Genomic DNA, 22,345 nt, shown 5'->3' with positions numbered 1-22,345 from the left:
GCTTAGAGGCTGCATCCATCTACAATGTTTGACAGGTTTCACCCATCTGCTGCTCAACTAAATACTTTTTGTACTTATTGGAGGCTTCAAGGGCTGCCCATTAAAATATTAATGTAACCATTAAAATCATCATCAGCTTTTTTAGCATTCTTGTTTGGAGGACAAAGGAAGTGGTCAAAGGCATAAAACTGATATAAAGGTTATGAAGTGTAGCTGAAAGTCAAAGAAAAACTTCAGCAAATAAACAACAGGTAGATCAGTCATCCTACATTTCAGCATTGCCGTATGCATGACTTTTAACCAACTTGTGTTGAATTATATTTTTTGCAAATTTACAAATTGAAGATATTAAATAGGAGAGAACTGATTGCATGATAATGAAATGTTCTTCAGGGGGAGCAAATATTGCAGAATCAATGGTCAAATAGAAGTGGCTCAGCTTCCTTAGATAGTGAACCATCCACCAGCTGGCACTGTGAATGACTGAACCTAAACAGGAGCTTGTGGTATAACATCTATTTCTGACTATTTTGTTGAATTGAAGACTTTAAAATAATCACTATAGCTTGTTCAGAGTTTATAGCTTGTGCAATAAAACTAAATCAAATGACTGAACTGACCTGAGCTGAACTGAATGGGACTAAAATAAATCACAAAAGAAATGAACTGAAATATGATTAACTTGACTGGACTCAGTTGTATTGAATAGAATTTAATTCAGCTGAACTGAGGTGAACTAAATTGAAATGAACCAAATCTAACATTTTTTAACTGAAACAAACTGAATGAAATTCAGAAAACTTAAATTCAGACTTAAATTATTTTTGTGACAGGCGACTTCAATTTCTGATTTCATTTTTTTCTTACATTGTTTTCTTTTGTGTGAAGACACATTGTTTTTGTCTATAAATTTAAAGGCTTTGATGTGTCGCCATGATTTAAAGAGGCACCTTTAACTTCATTACCTGATAAGAACATTTTTGTAAAATTGGTCAGTTAGAACTGGATTAAAAATGAGTGAGTCTCTCATGTGATATTTGAATTTACCAAATGTTGATCCATTACCATGAGAACTTTCTGCTTAAACAACTCATGAATTAAGGTTTTTGTCTGACATGTAATCATGACAGAGTCAACTAAACTAAAATGAGTTGTGATTGGCTCTAATACTGTATATTTTAATAACTTCCAGAAGGTCACACGGTTATTTAGTCATAATCTATATTTGCAAGCTTTGGGAAAATTCCTTTAAATGTTTATTTTACATGTTTTTATTTTTCCACCCTCTTAGAACACATTTAAGGGCTCTCTTTGCTTAAGCATTGTGCCCAATCTTGCTCTTCTGGGTTGTGATTTATTTACAGACTTGCTTTCTCACAGCCCCGGATAATAAAATGGTTAACATGGTCACAAACATATGCACACATAGACACACTCACAAATGAAGACCTTTGTAGGAAAAAACAACAGTGCTGAGTGTGACTTCCTGTCACGCTAACAGAGAAAGCCCTCATTTCTGCAATTTGTTAGGTTCCTCTTCAATGGGAACATCCTGCCATTCGTAGAAACAGAGAGATTTTATGACAAGCAAGGGCTCTGTTGTTGCTACATCTGTGGGACATATGAAGAGACTTGGAACAGCATTCATAGTTTCTGTACAGTTCCAGTGTCAAATTACAGGAAAAAGCTCAATTTATTTATTGGGAATTTATGTGACAGACCAACACAAAGTAGAGCCTGTGTTTTAAATGAAAGAAAAATAATGCATTATTTTCCATTTTCTTTGTTTTGTTTCTTCATTCATAACTGCCACCCCCCATCGTTCCCATGAGAGTTTTGTCATGGATTAAATTTGACTAGCCATGCTAAAAAAGTCATAACCCTCACTATTCTTTCATAATTTTTCTGTATTTTCAGTCTTGCTTTCCTGCTTAAAAGATATGTTCCCTTCTAGATTTTATGCTTTTACTGCCTCTGACCAGTTTCCATCCATCCATCCATCCATCCATCCATCCATCCATCCATCCATCCATCCATCCATCCATCCATCCATCCATCCATCCATCCATCCATCCATCCATCCATCCATCCATCCATCCAATCAAATTTCAAAGCGTGCAGAAAACATAGGTAGTTAAACTGAAATAAAATAGAAAACCAGTAATATTTATTTACAATATAGGTGTATTTTGAAGAATCGATTAACTGAACTTAAGTTAGGAGTATCAATGTAAGGGGGTAGGAATACCAATAGGTGTCACACTTTACAGATCTTAAGGACCGAGTGTAATTTTTTGCAAAGCTTGTTTTAATAAAATATATTGATGTTTCTGGGTGTTAGATTTTAGAATTGGAAAAAGTCCAAAGTGTTTGGGTGTTTTTGTAGGGGAAAAATATCACCACCCACTGGGCGGATAATTTTAAATCTGCGCAGACAGAAGCTTAGTAAACCTCGGGTAAAGGGGATTGTCTCAGCTTTCAAACATCGCTGTCGTTTTCTAACACCACCCACCACTGCTATAAGCAGACACAGTGGGGATAGTAAGCAGCTGTATTGTGTCTTCAGCCCGCGCCCCAGTGACTGGAAACACATGCACAGATCGTCACAGTTAGGAGCCTGCAAACAGCAGCCCACACACCTGGATGGAGTAAAGAATAGAAGCTGAGCTGTGGCACAAAGCACCACCCGGTCAGCCAGCAAAACACCTGCTGCACTGGCAGGTCGCTCTGTCTTCATTCTCTATCTATCTTCGCACAGATCACAGACACTATTTAAACACGGACGCTCAGCTGCTGTCCACTCATTTCTTCTGCCCTTTCTCCACACGTGAGTGTGTGTTTGGATGCGTACCTGGGTGTAAAATCAGGAGAATAAAGATGGACAAAGGTGGGGCAGTAGGAAAGAGAAAGCAATTGGAAAATATACTTTAGAAGGTGTCACAATACCTTCAATTATTGTTCAGCCTTGAAGCAGACATCTCATGTTGTTTGATTAGCACATTTTTACTTGATTTTTAAAAGACAAAATAATGATTGAAATATCTTTTGAGAAATGAACCGCTGTCGATAAAAACATAAGACATTGTAAACCACAACAATTCTGGTTCATTCTTGGTTGCATTTTTTTAGAATAGAATATAATTCAACTTCATTTTCATTCCACTGTCACAAGTACAGATCAATGAAATGAATTCTCTGCAATGAAATGAATTCTCTGCAACCCATCCCCTTGGGGAGCAGTGGGCTGCCATTGTGCGGCGCCCGGGGAGCAGTGTGGGGTTCAGGGTTTTGCTCAGGAGCCCAGAGTGGCAGTCTGTGGGAGTTGGGCTTGAACTCAGAACCTCAGGATTCCAAGCTTTATGCCCTAACCACTAGGCTGCCAAACCCTCTATTTTAGAGGCCTTAGGTGAAAAGTTTAAGTAATGAAATGCATGATGGGAATGTCCAGCCAACACACGGTTTGTCAAAGAAGTGGGTTCTGTGTCCCAATGATAGATGTGCTTTAGAGCAAAATCAGAAAATCAATGTGGAAAAAGTAGTAGTGGGTAAGTGAGAGTAATCATCCACATTAAAACTAGGACTGAAAAGCCACTCATAGAGGAAGAAGCAATTTTTCCCAAAGCCCACACATGGTCACTCCCATCTCTTCAAACACTGACTAGCGAATCACATACTGGTATGTAGGGGATACAGCTCATGTCATACAGTATATGAATCTCAACAAACTTTTAAAGACATTTTAGCAACAATGTTATCATTGGTAGCTTTAGGAGTGTATGCTTTAGGGTTAGGGATGGGTTAGTGCTACTTTTTTATTTTGCAGTTTATGAAAAACTTTCACAAGTTCCTGCCACAATGTGTCATGCACCCTGCGCATCAAATAATGACAAGTGGGCTACCTCCATCCTTTCAGTATCTGACTCGACAGGGTCTTGACCAAGCGTCAGCATTTGATGAGGTGGGAGTGAAACTGTCTTGCATATTACAGCAAAACCCAGATTACCACTTAGAAATGCAATCAGTGACAAAGACTATGCATGTCCTGTGGTGGGGACTTGTGCACTGCAGAAAATAGACAAATTAAACAAACATCTTCAGAAGCAACTAAGAAGTTCAAACTTTGGTGTAAATTAATTCCAAATGAGCAATGACCAAAATAATAACACCAGAGAAGTTATGAAATGGTCATAAGGACAATAAAGTAAAGCCTTATACTTAGGAAAGCAAACTACCGACCTCAATTTATCTGTTGTGTCAGGAGAAAATGGCCATAATAGCGGCACATTATTTTCAGAAGCTTGTAAAAAATGCTCCGCTATTTTATCTTTTACTCATTAGTCTGCCTTCAAGCAAATAGAAATTATTCTGTTCATCCAAACCGCAATGGTTTAGTGGGATTTAATATCACACAGTAATAAAAAGGTTTTGTGTCTTTCAAGATCCTTTATTTAAACATCTGGTCCGGACTGTAGAAAGACAATTTTAATAGAGAATTAAAGGCTTTTTTACATCAGAAGTGAAATAAAAGCAGAGCTAAATGGGGGGCAGAGGAGTGATGTAGTGAAAGATGGAGGGAGCAAATTTGGATTATAGGGAGGGAGTGAGATAGAGACGGAAGCTGCCAGACACAGGGAAATGGAAGTTAGCCGTAATGGGGAGGGAGAGACTTCATTAAAAAAATGCATGTAATTACAAATTACTTCAGTGAGGGCTCTCTCAAAGACAGTAAAGGAGGTCTAACTTAATCTGAACCACTGCTCCCCTGTGTTTAGACTGAGCCAAACTCACAGTCAGAATCACATTACACACACTAACAGCACCATTAACCTCTGTAACAGCTCTATCCTCAGGGCACACACACACGCACAATCAACACACACACGCTAATTCACACACACACAAACAATCAGAACCACAAAAAGCTAAAAAGCACAGCAGCTTGTTGCTGCAAGGTCACTGAAACACAACACACTCTGGATTTAACAAGGTTGACGCACACGCATGTATAATCTCTGGGTTTGTATCCATCTAAGTAAACATATGGAATCACTAAACCCACTTGCACTGGCCTCCAGACAAAATCCAACACCTAAAACACAGCCAAACCTGCAATCAGGCAAACAGATGCATGCAAACACACGCTCACACCCACATGTTAATCCCACTATCCTTACCTGGACTTTCATTCAACATTTATTTTTACTGCCATACCCAGATCTTTATCATTAATAGTAGATACTAGAAGTAAACCAAAACTAAACTCAATTCATAACTTAATGCTAAACCCAACACGTAACCAAAGAGGTAAACTTTTCCTCATAGCAACCAGTTGACTGGCCCCTACAAGTATCTGTAAGTCCCCACAATGTAGCATATTCCTGGGAAATAGGCCTTACACCGTTCCCACAAGGTAATAAACACACACACGCACACACACACACACATACTGCTGTTTACACCATCCCAACCAATGTGGTGCATCTGGTTTACAGCAAAAAGCCTCCGAAAAAACAATTACTGCAAGCTCAGCTGGGGCCAAAGCAGCGCATTTTTCTGAGGCAAGGGAAAACAATGAAAACCATGTATGGTTTTAATGTCGTAAAAGGTACAGAGCTGATCCCAAAAAAAAAACAAAAAAGACCCTCAGAGTAGGGCTTGCGTTGTTTCCATGAGCATCTGAGGAAAGCAGATTGTTGCGCTTGCAGGGAGCTCAGTCAGGGGTGACTGGGAATGTGACTGAGACAGGAATTAAGGAATGCTGTTAATTAGACACAAGCTGGATAGTCGGTGGGATGTGTAAAAGCGGAGGTCGCAGGCCAACACATGGTAGGGCTGAGTCATGCATCCTCCCAGCGTCTTGTTAAAGAGCCTCTCTCAGACAATAACCAGGTTTGAGGAACATTAGAGCACATGATTAGGGCTGCTTAGGGATGACCCAAGGATGACTGAAACAGAGGCAGATGGGGGGGGGGGGGGGATTGATTGTTGACAGTGCTGGAAAGCTGCAGGATGAAAGCAGACAGTCCTGCTTGTTCTCTGAGTGTTTTTCTCACACACCTAAGGTTAGTTTTATTGACTGATGCGACAGCCACTTCAGAGCAGCCGTGCGTGATTCCTGATGCCAGAGTTTTTCCAAGCTTCGAGGCTCAATCAGATGAAAAGCCTGAGCTCCAATCGGAGGGGGGTCAATTTGAACAGCAATAACTCTATAACCTGAGGAAGTAGTGCTTTAAATCCCCTTTTAACCCTTTTCCTTCATTCTTTCCCATACGTTTGTAATGTGTGGAGCGTCGTAGTCATTTTTTTTTGTAATGGTGACCGCATTTTACAGGGTTTTATCTGGTAGCTGAACATAAAATACCAAGTTGATACCAAAGTAAGAGCAAACGGTTAGAACTTCAGAAAGTTTTTCTACAAATGAAAATCTGAACAAGTGAGATGTATCTTTGTATTTAGCTGCTCTGTGCCTTCAGTTCCATCCAGGTATGTAACTAACATATTTTCACAGGTATTTCAACCAGTTCTGCTCCAGCAAAATAGCTCAAACTCAATCAGAGTGGATAGAGAGGGCCTTTTAAAATTATCTGGCCATTCTTGATACAGATGCTTTAGTGGATTTAGGTCAAGACTTTGAATAGGCCTTTTAACCCCATTAATTTCCTTTGATCTAAACCATTCCACAGCTACTTGTTTAGAGTCTTATTCTAGTGGGAGATTAACTCCACCCCCCTCTTAAGTATTTTGCTGCATCTTACAGCTTCCCAGTTGCAATTCCTGCATCAGCAGGCATTCTCTTGGTTATTCTTTCTTTCTAACTGGGAATTTGGAAGTCCAAATACTGACAACAAAGACAACGTTCCATTATATCTGCACAAAGTATCAAACGGCAGTTATCACATTTTTCATGCATGCAAATGACTGCTTTAGTATAATAGGATGGGTTTGGAAGGGTTTTGTAGTTTAAGTGAAATGTAAGCAAGCAGGGCTGTAACTACCATTGAGGACACCAAGGTCATGTCCTCTGTATTTTTGTCTAATAAAGTAAGGTAGATACTGTGCCAGAACTGTATGGGTTTTAAAAGTCAGATGTTTATTGCATGATACTTGAAATATTGTGTTAAACCAAAATAGAAATATGTTCAAAGGGTGGCTTTCAATAACAAGAGTAAACAGATAAGGCACTATCGTCAACTTAATAGTGTATTATTAGTAAACTTGGTTGTCTATTTTAAATACTGTAGTAAATATGCAAATATGAAGCAACCTATCTCATTTATACAGGAATGTCTTTTGTGAAACATTTCTAACCATTTAGATAGAATCTTCAAAGGGGAAAATTATATAAAGATCAAGTTTGAAAGTTTATAATGCCTGTAATGTCTGGTAGGGAAACGGGAAGAGAGAAATACACCTAATAGTCATTATGATCTTGCTTTCGCCACTTAAAACTCTGAATATAGCCAGATTTAAATAATGGAAATAAAAGCATTTTCTGGGAGCATGCCGCTGAACCCACTGAGAAGTGACGGACTCTTAACCTCAGTATTTTTTTGGGGCCTGCAAGCAAGTATGCATAACAGTCATATGTTTGGTCTGTTGGAGGGACTTCCCCTGCCCTCGATGGCCACAGTTTTTTGACTAGTGGGGGATGCAAAATCTGACATTTTGCATGGAGATAATGATGAGATGAGATAATGAAGAGAAAAAGGCAGGAAAATTTGGGCTAATCTGAATCACTGTTGTCACTGCAATATGCAGCACTAGTGTTTAAGTTACCATGTGATAAACACCATAAAGGTCTGACAGCATGTTTAGTTTCCTATTTCTTATTTTACCCAATAAAGGAAACTCGGTCTTGTTGATAAGAGGCGGAGATCTAACTGTCAGAAATCGTATTTGGGGAGGGATATGGCGGAAGAGGAGTAAGACGTGCCTCGCGTGGGCTCCCGCTTCAACCTCTTTAGTTTATGGTTCTCTACTAAATGTCCTTGCTGTTCTGAGCATTAGGTCTGTCCGGACTCGTCCTCTAAGTGATTCCTGCCTGGAAGAGCAGAAGAATGGCGACAAATTTGAGGAAAGGCAAACATTCTAGCTCTGTGGCTGTTAGGCCCGACACCGCCTCGGAGCAGACTATTGCTAAAGCCGGAAGCTCAGCACCTCCTTCTCCTTCCCGTTGCGAGGCGGACGCTCTCTCCTTGAAGTCTGACATTCTTGCCGCCATAAAAACCGATATTTCAGTTGTGATTAAATCCGAAATAAAAGAGGCTTTGGCTGAAGAGTTCACTTTTATTAAAGGAGAGCTACAAGCGGTGAGAGCGGAAGTGGCTAACGGCACAACGCTACTTCGTGCCGACCTAGACCACGTTAAACAAAGCGTCAAAGAGGTAGAAGGTGGCTTGTCAACCTGGTCCGATGAGGTTGTTACTCTACGCACCACTGTGTTGGAGCTGAAAGAAGAAGTTGATGGGCTCAAAAAGAAGTGTGACGATATGGAAGGGCGCATGAGAAGGTGCAACCTGCGGATCACTGGGGTTCCCGAGACGCCAGAATCCAGCTCCACTGAAGCAGTGGCTAAATTGCTAGCAGCGGTGCTACAGATGGATAAAGCGCCATTGATTGACCGAGTTCATCGCACTGGCGGTGGGAGCAAGTCAGGCGACAAGCCGCGGGTTATTGTCGCTAAGCTGCACTATTATCAAGAATGTGTGGAAATATTACGTCGGGCCCGGAGCCGTGGCCCTCTTCGCTTCAAGGAGACACCGATTATCATCACATCTGATTATACAGCGGCTGTGGCCAGGGCTCGGGCGGCGTTTTCGGAGGTGAGGAGGCTTCTTCGCAACCGACGAGATGTTCGTTACGGCCTGCTTTTTCCTGCTAGGCTCCGCATTTCTCATGGGGAGGAAGACAAGGAGTTTTTGGATGCCAATAAAGCAATGGATTACGTTAAAAAGAAAATCCTCTCAGCGACGGCCAGCGAGGACAGACGTTAGCTGCAGATCCAATCCCCATCGTTCCACTATTTCAGGTTGTACGGAATCTTCTGACATTATGTCCCGTGCTATCTTGATTTAATTTTCGACACTATTCCGAAGGACAGCATTCTTCTTTTGTGTTCTATGTATGAGGGTTTCGCAGGGGGTCTGTCCAGATCCTGGTCAGTGATGCAATTACTGTATCAATGCAGCAAGGAGCGTAAACGATATTAATACTTTAAAGCAGGGGAACCCTTTTTTTTTTTTTTTTTTTTTTTTTTTTATTTATTTATTTATTTATTTTATTTTTTTTGTTGTTGTTTTTGATTACTGTTATTTAGTTTTGGCGGGAGCCCAGGCAGGGAGACAAGTTCCCCAGCACAAGCACAAATGTGTGGATTTTTTGTTTGTTGGACTCTCCGTGGTTATTCAGGAGAGAGGGGTGGGACTATACTAGATTTATTTGTTTTGAGTATGCCTTCTGTTAGGTTACCTTTTTGTGATGGTTTGTGGTTATTGTACTACATCTGTTTGACCATTCATGAGCAGTCCTAATACTAATAGGTTCATCAACAGTCACCCAGTTAATTGTGTGAGTTGGAATGTGAAATCCCTTAATGGTCCAGTGAAATTTAGGAAAGTTACGACACATTTAAGACAACTTGATGCTAATATTTCTTTCTTGCAGGAGACCCATTTGTGTAAAGCAGACAGTGTAAATCTATGTAGGCGATGGTCCGGTCAAGTGTTTCAGTCTAATTTCCAATCTAAGTCGAGAGGGGTAGCCATCTTAGTTGGTAAACAGGTGCAATTCACGGCATCCTGTGTTAAAACGGACGCTGCTGGACGCTATGTTATTGTGGTTGGAAAGCTGTATGCACTTCCAGTTATTTTAGTCTCGGTATATGCTCCAAATTGGGATGATCAAACATTTTTCAACACGCTCTTTTCAAATTTACCTAATATTTCAACACATAACCTTATAATTGGAGGAGATGTGAACTGTGTGCTATCATCCCTTGATCGTAGTACAGCGGGAAGGATCTCTCTCTCTAAATCTGCCCAGTCAATTAATTCATTTCTTAACACTTATGGAGTGGTTGACGTATGGCGTTTTCGAAATCCGACCCTAAGACAGTATTCGTTTTTTTCCCCTGTTCATAAGAGCTATTCCCGGATTGACTATTTTCTCCTCGATAAACGGATTTTATCTTTAGTGAGCGAATGCAATTATGGAGCTATAGTCGTTTCTGACCATAGTCCGCTCATAATGAAACTGAACATTCCTGTTATGCAATCAGTCTATCGTCCTTGGCGACTTAATCCCATACTTTTATCTGACGAAAACTTCGTCGATATGCTTACTTCTGAAATTAAGTTTTTTATTGATATTAATCAGACTCCTGGGATGCCACTCAGCACTGTTTGGGAGTCATTAAAGCCTTACCTGAGAGGTCAAATCATTTCTTACTGTGCTAACAAAAAGAAGAAAGATATCGAACGGCTAAAATTGTTAACAGATCAGATTCTACAATTAGATAGGGAATGCTCCCATAACTTTACACAAGAATCTCTTCAGAAACGTGTATTACTTCAGACAGAGTTTAACATTTTATCTACCCAACAGGCCGAATATTTATTATCCAAATCCAGGTGTGGCTACTATGAGCATGGTGAAAGGGCTGGACGCCTTCTTGCGCAGCAGCTACGGCAACGCTCAGCTAAACAGGATATCTCAGCAATAAATGATGAGCATGGTGTAAAATGTTGTGAGGATGCTGAAATTAGTCTATGTTTTAGCAAATTTTACCAATCTCTGTATACTTCTGAAGCCTCACTTAACCCAACTGAACTGGATAATTTTTTTTTAAAGATATTAAAATCCCTTCACTAAGTTCTGATTTATCTAACGAATTGGAAAGAAATTTTTCTTTAGCTGAGATTAACTCTGCAATTAAAAATATGCAAAATGGAAAATCTCCAGGACCAGATGGTTTCCCGGCAGAATTTTTTAAGAAGTTTTCTGATCTACTTTCTCCCCTGTTGCTATCAGTTTTTGAGGAGTCCCTGGCTATACATTTACTGCCGCTGTCTATGCGTCAGGCTGTAATATCATTGCTTTTAAAGAAGGATAAAGATCCCTTGAGTTGCAGTTCATACCGCCCAATATCGTTATTAAACACTGATGTTAAAATTCTTACAAAGATGTTGGCAAAACGAGTTGAACAGATTATCCCTACAATTGTTTCACCTGACCAGACTGGTTTTATTAAAAATCGTCAATCCTTTTTTAATATCAGGCGGCTATTTAATGTGTTGTATACTTCCGCCCCGCCCGGTCACAATTGTAATGAAATTTTAATCTCGCTGGACGCTGAGAAAGCGTTTGACCGGGTGGAATGGGACTATCTATTTAAGACCTTGGTGATGTTTAACTTCGGTCCTAAATTTATTTCATGGGTGAAGTTGATATATACCTTGCCAATGGCAGCAGTACGCACTAACAGTAATCTATCCAGTTACTTTGAGTTGAAACGTGGGACGAGGCAGGGATGCCCACTTTCGCCACTTTTATTTGCAATTGCAATTGAACCACTTGCAGTGGCTTTGCGAAACAGCCCCAAAATTAAAGGTATTAATCGGTTTGGCACTGAACATAAAGTCTCCCTATATGCTGATGATACACTTCTTTATATCTCAGATCCCTTATCCAGTATTCCTGAGTTACTTATTTTACTCCAAAAGTTTGGAAATATTTCTGGCTATAAGGTTAACCTTCAAAAAAGTGAATTGATGCCTGTGACTCCAATGGAAGTGCAGCATATGGGTCCAGTCCCTTTCAAAATTAGCCCTGCTAAATTTAAATACCTTGGTATTTGGATTACTCACAGTCACAAAGATCTTTATACAGCAAATTATCTGCCTCTCCTGGTGAACCTTAGGAAAGATATCACTACATGGGCATCTCTGCCTCTATCCTTGGGAGGTAGAATCAATATAATCAAAATGGTAATACTGCCTAAATTACTTTACAAATTTAAATAGTGAGTTGTCGTCATTTATTTGGAATAAGAAGCACCCGCGGATAGGCTGTAAGATGCTACAGCTACCCCATGGTCTTGGTGGCCTGTCACTCCCTAATTTTCTATATTATTACTGGGCGGCTAATATTAGAGCCTTACTGTACTGGTTGAGAGAGGACAACCCTGCTCCCACCTGGGTGACTTTAGAGAGGAATTCAGTTACGGCTAGCTCTCTATCTGCTTTACTCTGCTCCCGGTTACCATTTAATCAACCAATCTCAACTTATACTTCTAATCCGGTTATAACTCACACAATAAAAATCTGGAATCAGTGCAGGAGGATGTTTAAAAGTACGGATTTATTAATATCCGCTCCAGTATCAAACAATCACATGTTTGCTCCTTCACTAATGGATTCTGTTTTTTATACCTGGAGTTTAAAGGGAATAGCTTCTCTAAATGATCTCTATATAGACAATAAGTTTGCCTCATTCGAACAGCTCACACAGAAATTTGACATTCACAAGTCACAGTTTTTCAGGTATTTACAATTGAGACATTTTGTAATGTCAAACTCTGGATGTTTTCCTCTACATCCACCAACTTCTCTTATTGATGAGGTTTTGATGTGCAAGTCTGTAACAAGACGCTCTATGAGTAGAGTCTATTCTCTGCTCAGCTCATTTAATGATACTAATTTAGATTCCTTGAGGGTCAAGTGGGAGACGGACTTGGAGGAGTCCATATCAGATACAGTTTGGCAAAAAATTATTCAAAATATCTATTTATCCTCAATTTGTCTGAAACATGTTATAGTTCAATTCAAGGTAGTACATCGTTTACACTGGTCCAAGGACAGATTGTGCAAATTCAAAAGGGACTTAGATCCGACGTGTGACCGTTGTAAACAATCTCCAGCCACACTTTTACACACATTCTGGTCTTGTCCAAAGTTATACAGATATTGGCAAGGCATTTTTGACACTTTTTCAGGAATATTTGGACAAACTGTCTGTCCATCACCACTCATCTCTCTCTTTGGGGTGGCTCCAGCAGAGACCTCCTTCAGCAAACATCAGAGGACTGTGTTAGCATTCTGCTCTCTACTGGCGAGAAGACTCATTCTTCTTCGATGGAAGGATCCACATCCTCCAAGTTATGGACATTGGTTAAGAGAAGTTATGTCTTACATTCATTTAGAGAAGATCAGATATACTGTTAGGGGATCTGTAAACAAATTTTTTGACATTTGGCAGCCATTTATATCTTATGTTGGGAATATGTCGGCAGATAACTTTGTGTAAAGGTCAAATAATGGTTCTGTGTGTGCAAACATGTGATCTGTTTCGGTTGATGTATGATTAAAAGGTGTACTCTTGTTGGGGTAGTAGATCTGGTATAGGAGGGGTGGGTTGGGAGGGTTTTTTGTTGTTGTATATATTTCGTCTTTTTTTTTGTTTTGTTTTTTGTTTTGTTTTTTGTTTTTTGTTTCTTTCTTGTTTTGTTTTTCTGATGTGTATGTGTATGTGTGGTGTATATAAAGAAAAAAAAGAAAATAAAAAAACCTTGATCAAAAAAAAAAAAAGAAATCGTATTTGGACAAAGTTTCATTCATCTTCAATGCTATGGCAGTGTGCCTCACCTTATGAAGACGTCCGTTACTGGTTCCTAGAAAAACCACAGTGTGCTGGTGCACACTGTCCACTGAGACCGAACTTAGGGATGAGTACTCAAAGAGGGGAGTGGCCCTGAGGGGCCTCCGTAGAGCTAGAGGATGCTGCAGGTGGGCGGCGCCGCAGTCCAGCTGCTCAGGCTGCAACTGGAAAGGCAGACAAAGGCAAAAAGACATCAATCCTCATCAGTTTTTCACAGAGATCAGAAGACAGAGGAGCGCAGCGCACAACAGGAGCACCGTGTGATTAATGTCTGGTGGAAAGCAAGTGTTGTGTGATAGGAGCTATCACTCTGGTGCTACTATTTCCTCTACATTACTTTGTGGGCATGTCAGTGAATACTTGAAAAGGGATTACAATGCTCTTCAACACTCATAAGACTTTGCTTTTGTCAAATCCTCGGTAAGCAGTGATAAAACATTTGTGCCACGCTTGGATGAGCACCAGGATCTATTGGGAATTCTGTGAATATTTTAGAACATGCTCAACCCAAAAAAAAAGGAGAGGAGAAGAAAAAGCAAAAAGAAAAGAGAGAGAAAGAATTAAGCGCAGTGGATATTTGTAGAGTCGTTTCCCACGGGCCCCATGCTAACAGCCTCATCTCTCTTACCATAAATTGTGTCTGACTTTCCTTCAGTGCTGGCCTTCAAACTGTCAACTACAAAAAGGATCACGTGTCCAAAGCCACTTCATGTTAAACCAAGGGAACTAACTTTTATTCTAGCAGTATTTTTATGACATCAAAAGTAGAAAAACAACTCTGGACTGCATCGATTTAAACAAGAAGCAGTCTATCTTAGGGGGCCTGAGGATCAACTCGGATGTTAGATCCATTCAGGCGAGTGGTCATGGATAGAGCCGCCGGGGGCCACAGACAATAAGGCCGTGCCACTGAGGAGGGCAGCTCCTTACTTGTGGCAGAGCATCCTTTGACCTTCACCCTACCACCAGGAACTTTAACAAAAGAAATTGCGAATTTCATCACACTCTCAGTTCATTTTGCCTTCATTGTGAAAAAAGCATCCAAAAGAGGTAAATATGGTGTTCATCTTAAAGGTTTCCTTAAGGGAAAATATTTAGCCTGGTATGTGAGTGGAAATACAAGATAATGTCTGACCACGGGACATAAACAAAGCGGCTATTTGTACTCCACTGCTGCGCCAAATCTGTGGTCGAGCTATAGTTAGCGACACTAACTCACAAACAGTAGCTGGAAAACATAGTAAACTGTTAACCCTTTCTCTGCTGCAGATCTGATAAGACGGAGAGGGGAGGGGTTGCTTGGTGTGAGAGGAGTCTGAATTCCCACAACCTTTCAAGTGGCTCTGAAGGATCTTTTCAGCTCTAATGACCTTTACTGCTTACATAGAAGATCCTCTCTCTGAGTCAGGAGCCTCAGGGCGGAGGAGGTTAACTTTCTGTCTGAGATACAGTGGTCATGATCCCCCCCCCTCAGGATCTATAGCAGCCTATGATTCAAAACTAAACAATTCTGTAAGTTGGAGTGTTTTACTTGTCCTTGTTTGGGAATAGATAATAATGATGCATAACATATCAAAGCATGGAATGAATTGCAGCAGAAAGGTTAATGTATTTTAATGGGAATTTATAAGAGAAAAACATAAAGTATGGCATTGCACGCAGGTAGGCATACATCTCAGTGTTGAAATATGTATTCAGATCAGGGATCAAACTTACCCTTTTAAAATAACCTTTAAGTAGGCATTAAAATACATCATTATCACTGCTTTAGATTGTTTTCAAAAGAATTGGTCTGATGTAATATTTTTATGTTAAAAAAGCAAATCACTTTTACGTTCAAAAAAATATTATTGGAAAATGTGTGTAACTTTTATGATGTTTTTTTTAAGGAATATTTTATATGACTGAGATGTACTTTAACATGATTTTGAAAATTTTACAATTGAAAATCTGAAAAGTGCGGTGTGCATCTATATTAACTGCCCCCCTGTTCATTTTTGGTAGGGCAACCTACAGTTACAATCCTTTTAGAGGACTTCCTTGTCCACACTGCACATCTGGAGACTTATGTTTTTGCCAAACTCAGTCAGATTGGGAAGAGAGCACCATTTTATAGCAGTAATTACATTTTCTTAGATTATTCATTAGATTTAAATCTGATTTAAACTGTGACCTTTCTTCCCTGTCTCAGGTCAGCCTCTTATATTAGTTGTTGTGGATTTTCTTTCCCCAGGATACTGTATGTAGCTCCATCCTTATGTGACTGACCCATGAAGCTGCTGCCACCACTATTTCTCTGTTATTACATTCTGTTCAAGGCAACATGTTGCGTTTTCATTGATTAGGCTTTTATTCTAATATGAGCTACTAAGGTGTGAATATTTGACCTTTGATGCTTATTGTTTGCACTGCATGTTTGAATTGTTTTCACAATTTCATCCAGAAAAAAATGTTTTCACAAAATATGGACGATAACTTTCGTTATACCTCACTGTTTTGCTCTAGTTAAAAAAAATAAAATAAAATAAAATAAAGTGTATATTTCTGTAGAGACTGTGCCTAAATGGGAAAATATCAAAGTATGTAAATATTTGTTTTGGTTAAGGCAAATTTTGCAATATATTCTCTTCAGTTCTTGAGTTCCTTTAAATCAAGACTTAAAACACATTTGTTTAGGATTGCCTTCCACTGTTCTGGTTAAACAGTTCAACTGAAAAATCATGAGTTCAACTTTTTTATTTTCTTTAGTCCAACTGTTTTTAATGTTCTTTTTTGTTTCTGCGTTTTTTATTTTATTTTTTTACCCTACTTGCTTTGATTCTATTTTGTCTTTGTACTGAATTGTGCTATACAAATACATTTGCCTTGCCTTGTCTTGCCCTACCTGCAGATCCTTTATGACACTAGTTTTTTCGAATTTATGTTTAATGATTTTTCTTTTGACATCAATCCATGAAGCAGCTAAGGTCTAGTATTTAATAGAGTGTCTTTCCTTACCACCAGGTTTCCCTTCTGGACGCAGACGGCCCCGGAGCCTTGGATAACGCTGTCCAGCACCTGGACGTCGCGGCTCGGGGAGTTGGAGCAGTTCCTGCGCCCCTGTCTGATTTCCTCCTCTATGTCTCCAAACTTGAACGCGCAGAGCGCAGACTTTGCGTCCGCCTTGGAGAACACTCCAAACAGATAAGGCTGCGGGTCTCTACCGCCTTCTGCGGGGACCGTGGTGGGATACACGGACAGCAGGCGGTTGTAAATGTTCCCGTTAGATCCACACTGCAGGGGCATCTGGATGTAGGACTCGGTGAGCTTCCTGCTCTCCGGCCCGGTGGACTTTCTGGGACTGTCGCTGTCCAAACATATCCGCGCCAGGATGCTGTTCGGCTGGCTCTCCTTGTGTCCCATTTTGGCATCATTGTTAAAGGCGATGTATGAGTAAGTTTTCTGGATGAAGGCGTGAACGAAGTTAAGTTTGTTTTTGGTTTTGACCTCCTGTTTGATTTTGAACACATTATCCTCAGAGGGATTGATGTCATAGGTGAAGAGCCTGGATAGATCCTGGGTGTTTAAGGAGCGGATGGCGATCTCCGGGGTGTTCTCGAAGCGCAGGTCCTCTTTGCTGTGGTTCTTTGGGAAGAACTGAGTCCCAGCTCCTGTGTATGTGGCCCCGACTAAAAGTCGGGTGTTCCCCCCGTGGCTCTTGAAGATGAGCCCCACTGTGGACGCGTTCGGGTGATTGGCGGCGATGTTCAGCATGCTGGGGAAGACTGTCTTTTCGCCCCGCGGTGGGAACTCCACCGCTATTTCTGAAATATTCCCCATCCTCCTCAGCTCACAGAACCCCTGGTACACAGATCCACACACTACCACGACCCCCTGATCCCGATCGAGCTTCAGGAGCTTGTTGTAGTTGTCGGTGAGGGATTTGGGATGCTCACATGGAGCCTGAGGCAGCTGTGGCGCATGGCACAACAGGTTGTCCTCCACCGGTCCCGTGCTCTTCTCCACCTCCACGCTCAGGGTCCCGTTGAGCTGGTACACTGTGTTGACGGTGGCCAGGTAGACCTTTCCAGACACAGGGTCCACCACGAAGTTATTGGTGAGGTTTGGAGAGGAGAACGCCTGCTGGATGTGAAGCGCGCTGGCGCTCCTGCGCGTCTCCAAAGCCAGGACGCCGAGGAGCAGGACGGCTATTTCCATCGAAGGAGGCATTCTTCCTTCTGACCGGCTTCCGCGTGTTCTGTGCCGAGGGGTGCATTGAGCGAAGACAAAAATGTCTGTTTGTTCTGACGGCGACAATTGGAGAGGAAAGGCTGTTTCCTGCTCAACGGCCGAGCCCAGAATGACGCGATAAACGAGTCGTGTTTCCTTTTTCAGGCTGCCTCCTCTGCCTCTGTCCCCCTTCTGCCCGCTGAGCAGCTCAGCAGAGACGCACTACAGACTACTAGGTCAAGATTTATTTTTAAATAAAGCTACTGAACTATAAAGTAGGATACATATTTTAAGACGCGCAATTTATAGACATTTAGAGATAAAACATGCATCTAGTGATGTTTTCTGAAACACAGAAAGCTATAATAATATTTTTTGGGATGTAATAAAGCCTATTCTTTCATGGTAGCAGGGGTGTCATCTCATTAGTCCTGACAAATGGTCCTGCCTCTCTGCTCTGACATATATTGTCCTATGAGAGCACTCTGTCTGTCTGATTGATCTGTGCTCTCATATGGTTTTTATTCTATTATCGAAACATTGACTCAGGTGACATACTGTGAAAATAGACTTATTTACAACTTTACAATCTCCCTAAAAGGTTTAGAATGTCAAATTTAAAATACCAGGCTTTGACTCAGCCATGAACTTTTAATGTGGCTTCTATCCTAAACAGTTTATCTTAAAACAAATAAAACATTGTAATAACCTGCTTGCATTAAAGTAAAATTCCCTTTTGATTCAGTTTTCTTTGGTGGGAGTCTTTCAACATTTGTTACTGATCTGAACCAAGTTCAATCTGAAGAAAATCAACCCAGATCATGGCTCGGCCTCCCACGTGTTTCACTATGTGGAGGATGTATTAGAGACAGTTGCAACACTTCCTGCATTTGACTCTGCTACTCAGAGATGGCTTGGATTACAATAAACTTACATTCATCTTTTAATAGTTAAAAATTGTGGAATATGCAACTTTATTTCCCTACAAATTTGTCATCAATACCTCACCCTTCATGTGTACAATAACTGTACCTTGCAATATAATTGCATCATTGACTTTTTTATTCAGATATATTTTTATATACAAAGTATAATTAGACTATTTGCTGCATCCTCATCAGCACATAAACACTTGGTTATATAGGCAAGGCAAGGCAAGACAGACAAGTGTTTTTAGTATAGTGCAATTCAGTACATGGACGATTCAAAGTGCTTTACATGAATTAAATAAAGATGAAAAAACAAGCAAAAACATTGTTAAAACAAATAAAACAGTTGGACCCAAACCTTACAGGAATAACACCTCAGGTAACAGTTTAACTTTAAAAGGCAATTCTAAACAAATGAGTTTTTAACTATGATTTGATTTAAAATAACTCAGGCTTTCCGCACCTTTCCAGTCTTCTGGGAGTTTGTTCCAGATCAGAGGAGAATAGGAACTAAATGCTGCTTCTCCATATTTGGTTCTAGTTTCGGATTTACAGAGTATAGGCTTGAACTAGAAGACCTGAGTGGTCTAAGAGGTTAATACACTGACAACATATCTGTTATGTATTTTGGTGCTGATTCATTTAGCGATTTATAGACTAACAGAAGGATTTTAAAGTCTATTCTCTGGGCTACAGGGAGCCATTGTGAGGACTTCAGAACCAGGCTGATGTGCTTTACTTTCTTAGTTTTATGAGAACACAGGCAGCAGCGTTTTGGATCAGCTGGCTGATGGACTTCTTAGGTAAACCTATGAAGACACTGTTGCAGTGATCTATTCTACTAAAGATAAATGCATGAATGAGTGTTTCTAGATCCTGCTTGGACATCAGTCCTTTCATCCTGGAAATGTTCTTCAGGTGATAAAAGGCTGACCTGGTAACAGCCTTTATGCGCCTGTGAAGGTTCAGGTCCATCATGACACCAAGATTTCTGCCACAATCATACATAAAGACACAGAAACAGCGGAACTGAAATGCAATATATTGAAGAAAAAAATGAATAAAATTTGCTCTTAAATAAAATATCCAACTCCCACGCTCTGTCAGCCATGATAAAACTACTAATATAACAAATAATGCTCTAACTTAACCCGGTCATCTAGATACATACAATATTGATTCAAATATTAACTAAAAGTAAACTTTTAACTCCTTTATAAGAAAAATAATTTTATCCCCAACTTTGGTCATCCAATAAATCCTAGAGTAGCTCTGAAATCTGCTGCTTTTCTCTCCAGTGAAAGGGGATGGTATGCTTGTCATCATCTGCAGTACCAAAACATTCTGTCACTCCCCATTCCATTGCAACTGACCCTGTGGTGACTTCTGTCTTGGTCATCTGGTAATGCACACTATTGGATAATGGATTGGATAATGCACACATATATTTATAGGTGTTTCCAGCACATATAGAATATAAACTACTGTAACGTGCTAAAAACATCTCTTAACAGCCTTATTGACCAGTGCCTGTTGTGTCTTTTGGATTTTTTTTAGGGGGAGGGGGGTTACATCTCTCCTGACTCATAGAGGCCCTCTAACCTTTCTAAACTGGGGCCAAAGCAAAAGGCTGGAGGTACATTTGGAACAATGTGGGAAAAGTCTGCTAAAACAGCTCTACCAGATTTAAATTAGGCTACTTGCTGTTACCGAAAAAAAGACGAAAGATACATTTAAAAAAAAACAATCAATGTTTTATCTTGATGCCAAAACCGGGTGTTTTAGCAGAGGTGCGTTAATCTATCAGCTCCCAATAATGTACTTGTATGAATACATGTGGCCATCTGACGGCCCTATCAAGATGAGCCTCCATCACCATCTTGGCATGGTTGTTCCGCTCATATTGAGGTTAATGACGGGTCACCATCCCACCTTCTGTGCTCTCCAAATCGCCCGACTCTCAGATTAGTTCTGCAGATCCGGAGGGTTCCGTTCTGGGCACAGAAGGCGCGGTAAGAACCGTGAAAGTGCAACCAGATGGACGCGTAAAGCGCACCTTTCCAGGCTCTGACATCCACCGCAGATTCCTTTCAAGTCATAAATATTTACGCTCAAACACATGCGCCCTCCCCATCCCTCCCAAAAATGGAATATGGTTTGCATTTTTGGACTGTGTGCATATGCTCTCTCTCTCTCTCTCTCTCTCATCTCTGAACCGAACACTTTGTTGTGGAGCGACAAACCGGTGCGTCAGACGCTGCATAAATCAGTTTGCAGGGGAGCCAGAGAAGTGTTATCTCTGAATACACGCAATAATTAAAGTTGATGCTAAATCGTGTGGAATCGCTCTCTGCCAATTTGCCGTGGACTCCTCTGGGGGACAACAACTCCCCTCCCACCCACGGTCACCACTTGCAGCTTTCAGCTGGACAGATAAGAGCACCACCAGTGTTTCCTTTGGCGCACAGCCATGCGCATCAAATCTGACAGCGTGGAAGAGGAGGAAGGTGATAAAGTGCATCATTATTAACTTAAAAATGCAACACGCATTTAAGTAAGATGCAGGTGGGGGGGTGAGGAGTTTAGGAGGGTTGAAGGTTGGGCCAGACGGGTCAGCATCATAAATCCTTAGTAGAAGTTAAATGAGTTTGCGCTTTTATCATGAGAATACTTCCACAGCTCTGACCTATTTAGCACCTAACCTGCTCTGCTTCCGTCTTGATAAGAAGCCACAGTCATATGTGTTTGGAAGCATTTTATTGCACTAATAACACCTAAGCGTCTCGGGCATGACTGACATGCAAGGTAAGAGAGCGCCATCTGGTGGATGGAATAGAAACATCAGGACAGGTATAAAAAAAAATCTTAACCCAGAAAACTAACTTTATGGAAAATATAAAATATAATATATAGAAAATATATGTTTTTTTAATTTAACATAAAACAACATTTAAGTCTCTAAACTTTCAACAAATCAGTTGAGGACAAGCATAGAATATAACATACGCGTACACAACTTTTGTCATTTTTTATATATTATATATACATATGTATATATTCTGTGACCCATCATATATTGTGACTCCTTTATGGATTATTCTCATCAGTCAGCTGTCTACTAACCCGAACTTCAAAAGACTCATAACTAACTAAACCTTAGAAGTTTGACACTCCTGCATATTTGATGCTCTCCTGGCATGGACCTTTGACCTTAGCTCATTACTCAAATTTCTAATGGGCTGGGAGTGACTCTTTAGAGGAAAGTCTGGCAGTTACATATGTTTCAAACCATTTTTATTTCAAAAGACAAAATGAACCAGAACCAGCAACAATGCGTCTGTTGGTACCGAGTGCTTCAGATTTTCTTTCAAAATCTTCACGATTTTCCTCATTTCCAGTCCCAGATGTACTAAGAACCCCCATAGGGTAATGCTCCTACCACTGTGCTACACTGTGGGTTTAATGATTATTGGGTTGTTTGTCTCTTTCCTGTCTTTTTTTCCACAGTGTGGCTCTGTTTGAATTACTGGATGAAAGCTACTTCTAGCTCCCCT

At 40.5% G+C, this 22,345-nt stretch overlaps 1 protein-coding gene across 4 annotated transcripts in view; it reads right to left on the bottom strand.

Annotated features, from left to right (window-relative positions):
- The window catches only part of plxnd1 (plexin D1), a 114,503-nt gene extending 96,453 nt beyond the window's left edge, over positions 1–18,050 (bottom strand). For 2 of the 4 annotated variants that reach the window (XM_038271345.1, XM_038271347.1), the window contains exons 1-2: positions 16,651–18,050; positions 13,641–13,817 (exon numbers count right to left, since the gene is read on the bottom strand). In XM_038271345.1, coding sequence (XP_038127273.1) covers positions 13,641–13,817; positions 16,651–17,862 — 1,389 coding nt within the window. In that variant the 5' untranslated portion in view covers positions 17,863–18,050. The remainder of the gene's footprint in view (positions 1–13,640; positions 13,818–16,650) is intronic. The other 2 variants (XM_038271346.1, XM_038271344.1) reach the window with 2 other exon arrangements.
- Positions 18,051–22,345: the final 4,295 nt, after the last annotated feature.

This window comes from Cyprinodon tularosa, unplaced genomic scaffold, assembly GCF_016077235.1.
Source record: "Cyprinodon tularosa strain WSP-4 unplaced genomic scaffold, ASM1607723v1 ctg8, whole genome shotgun sequence".
In the NCBI taxonomy this organism is placed as follows: domain Eukaryota; kingdom Metazoa; phylum Chordata; class Actinopteri; order Cyprinodontiformes; family Cyprinodontidae; genus Cyprinodon; species Cyprinodon tularosa.
Note: the sequence above shows the minus strand (reverse complement) of the source record. Positions and strands in the feature narration are given on the sequence as shown.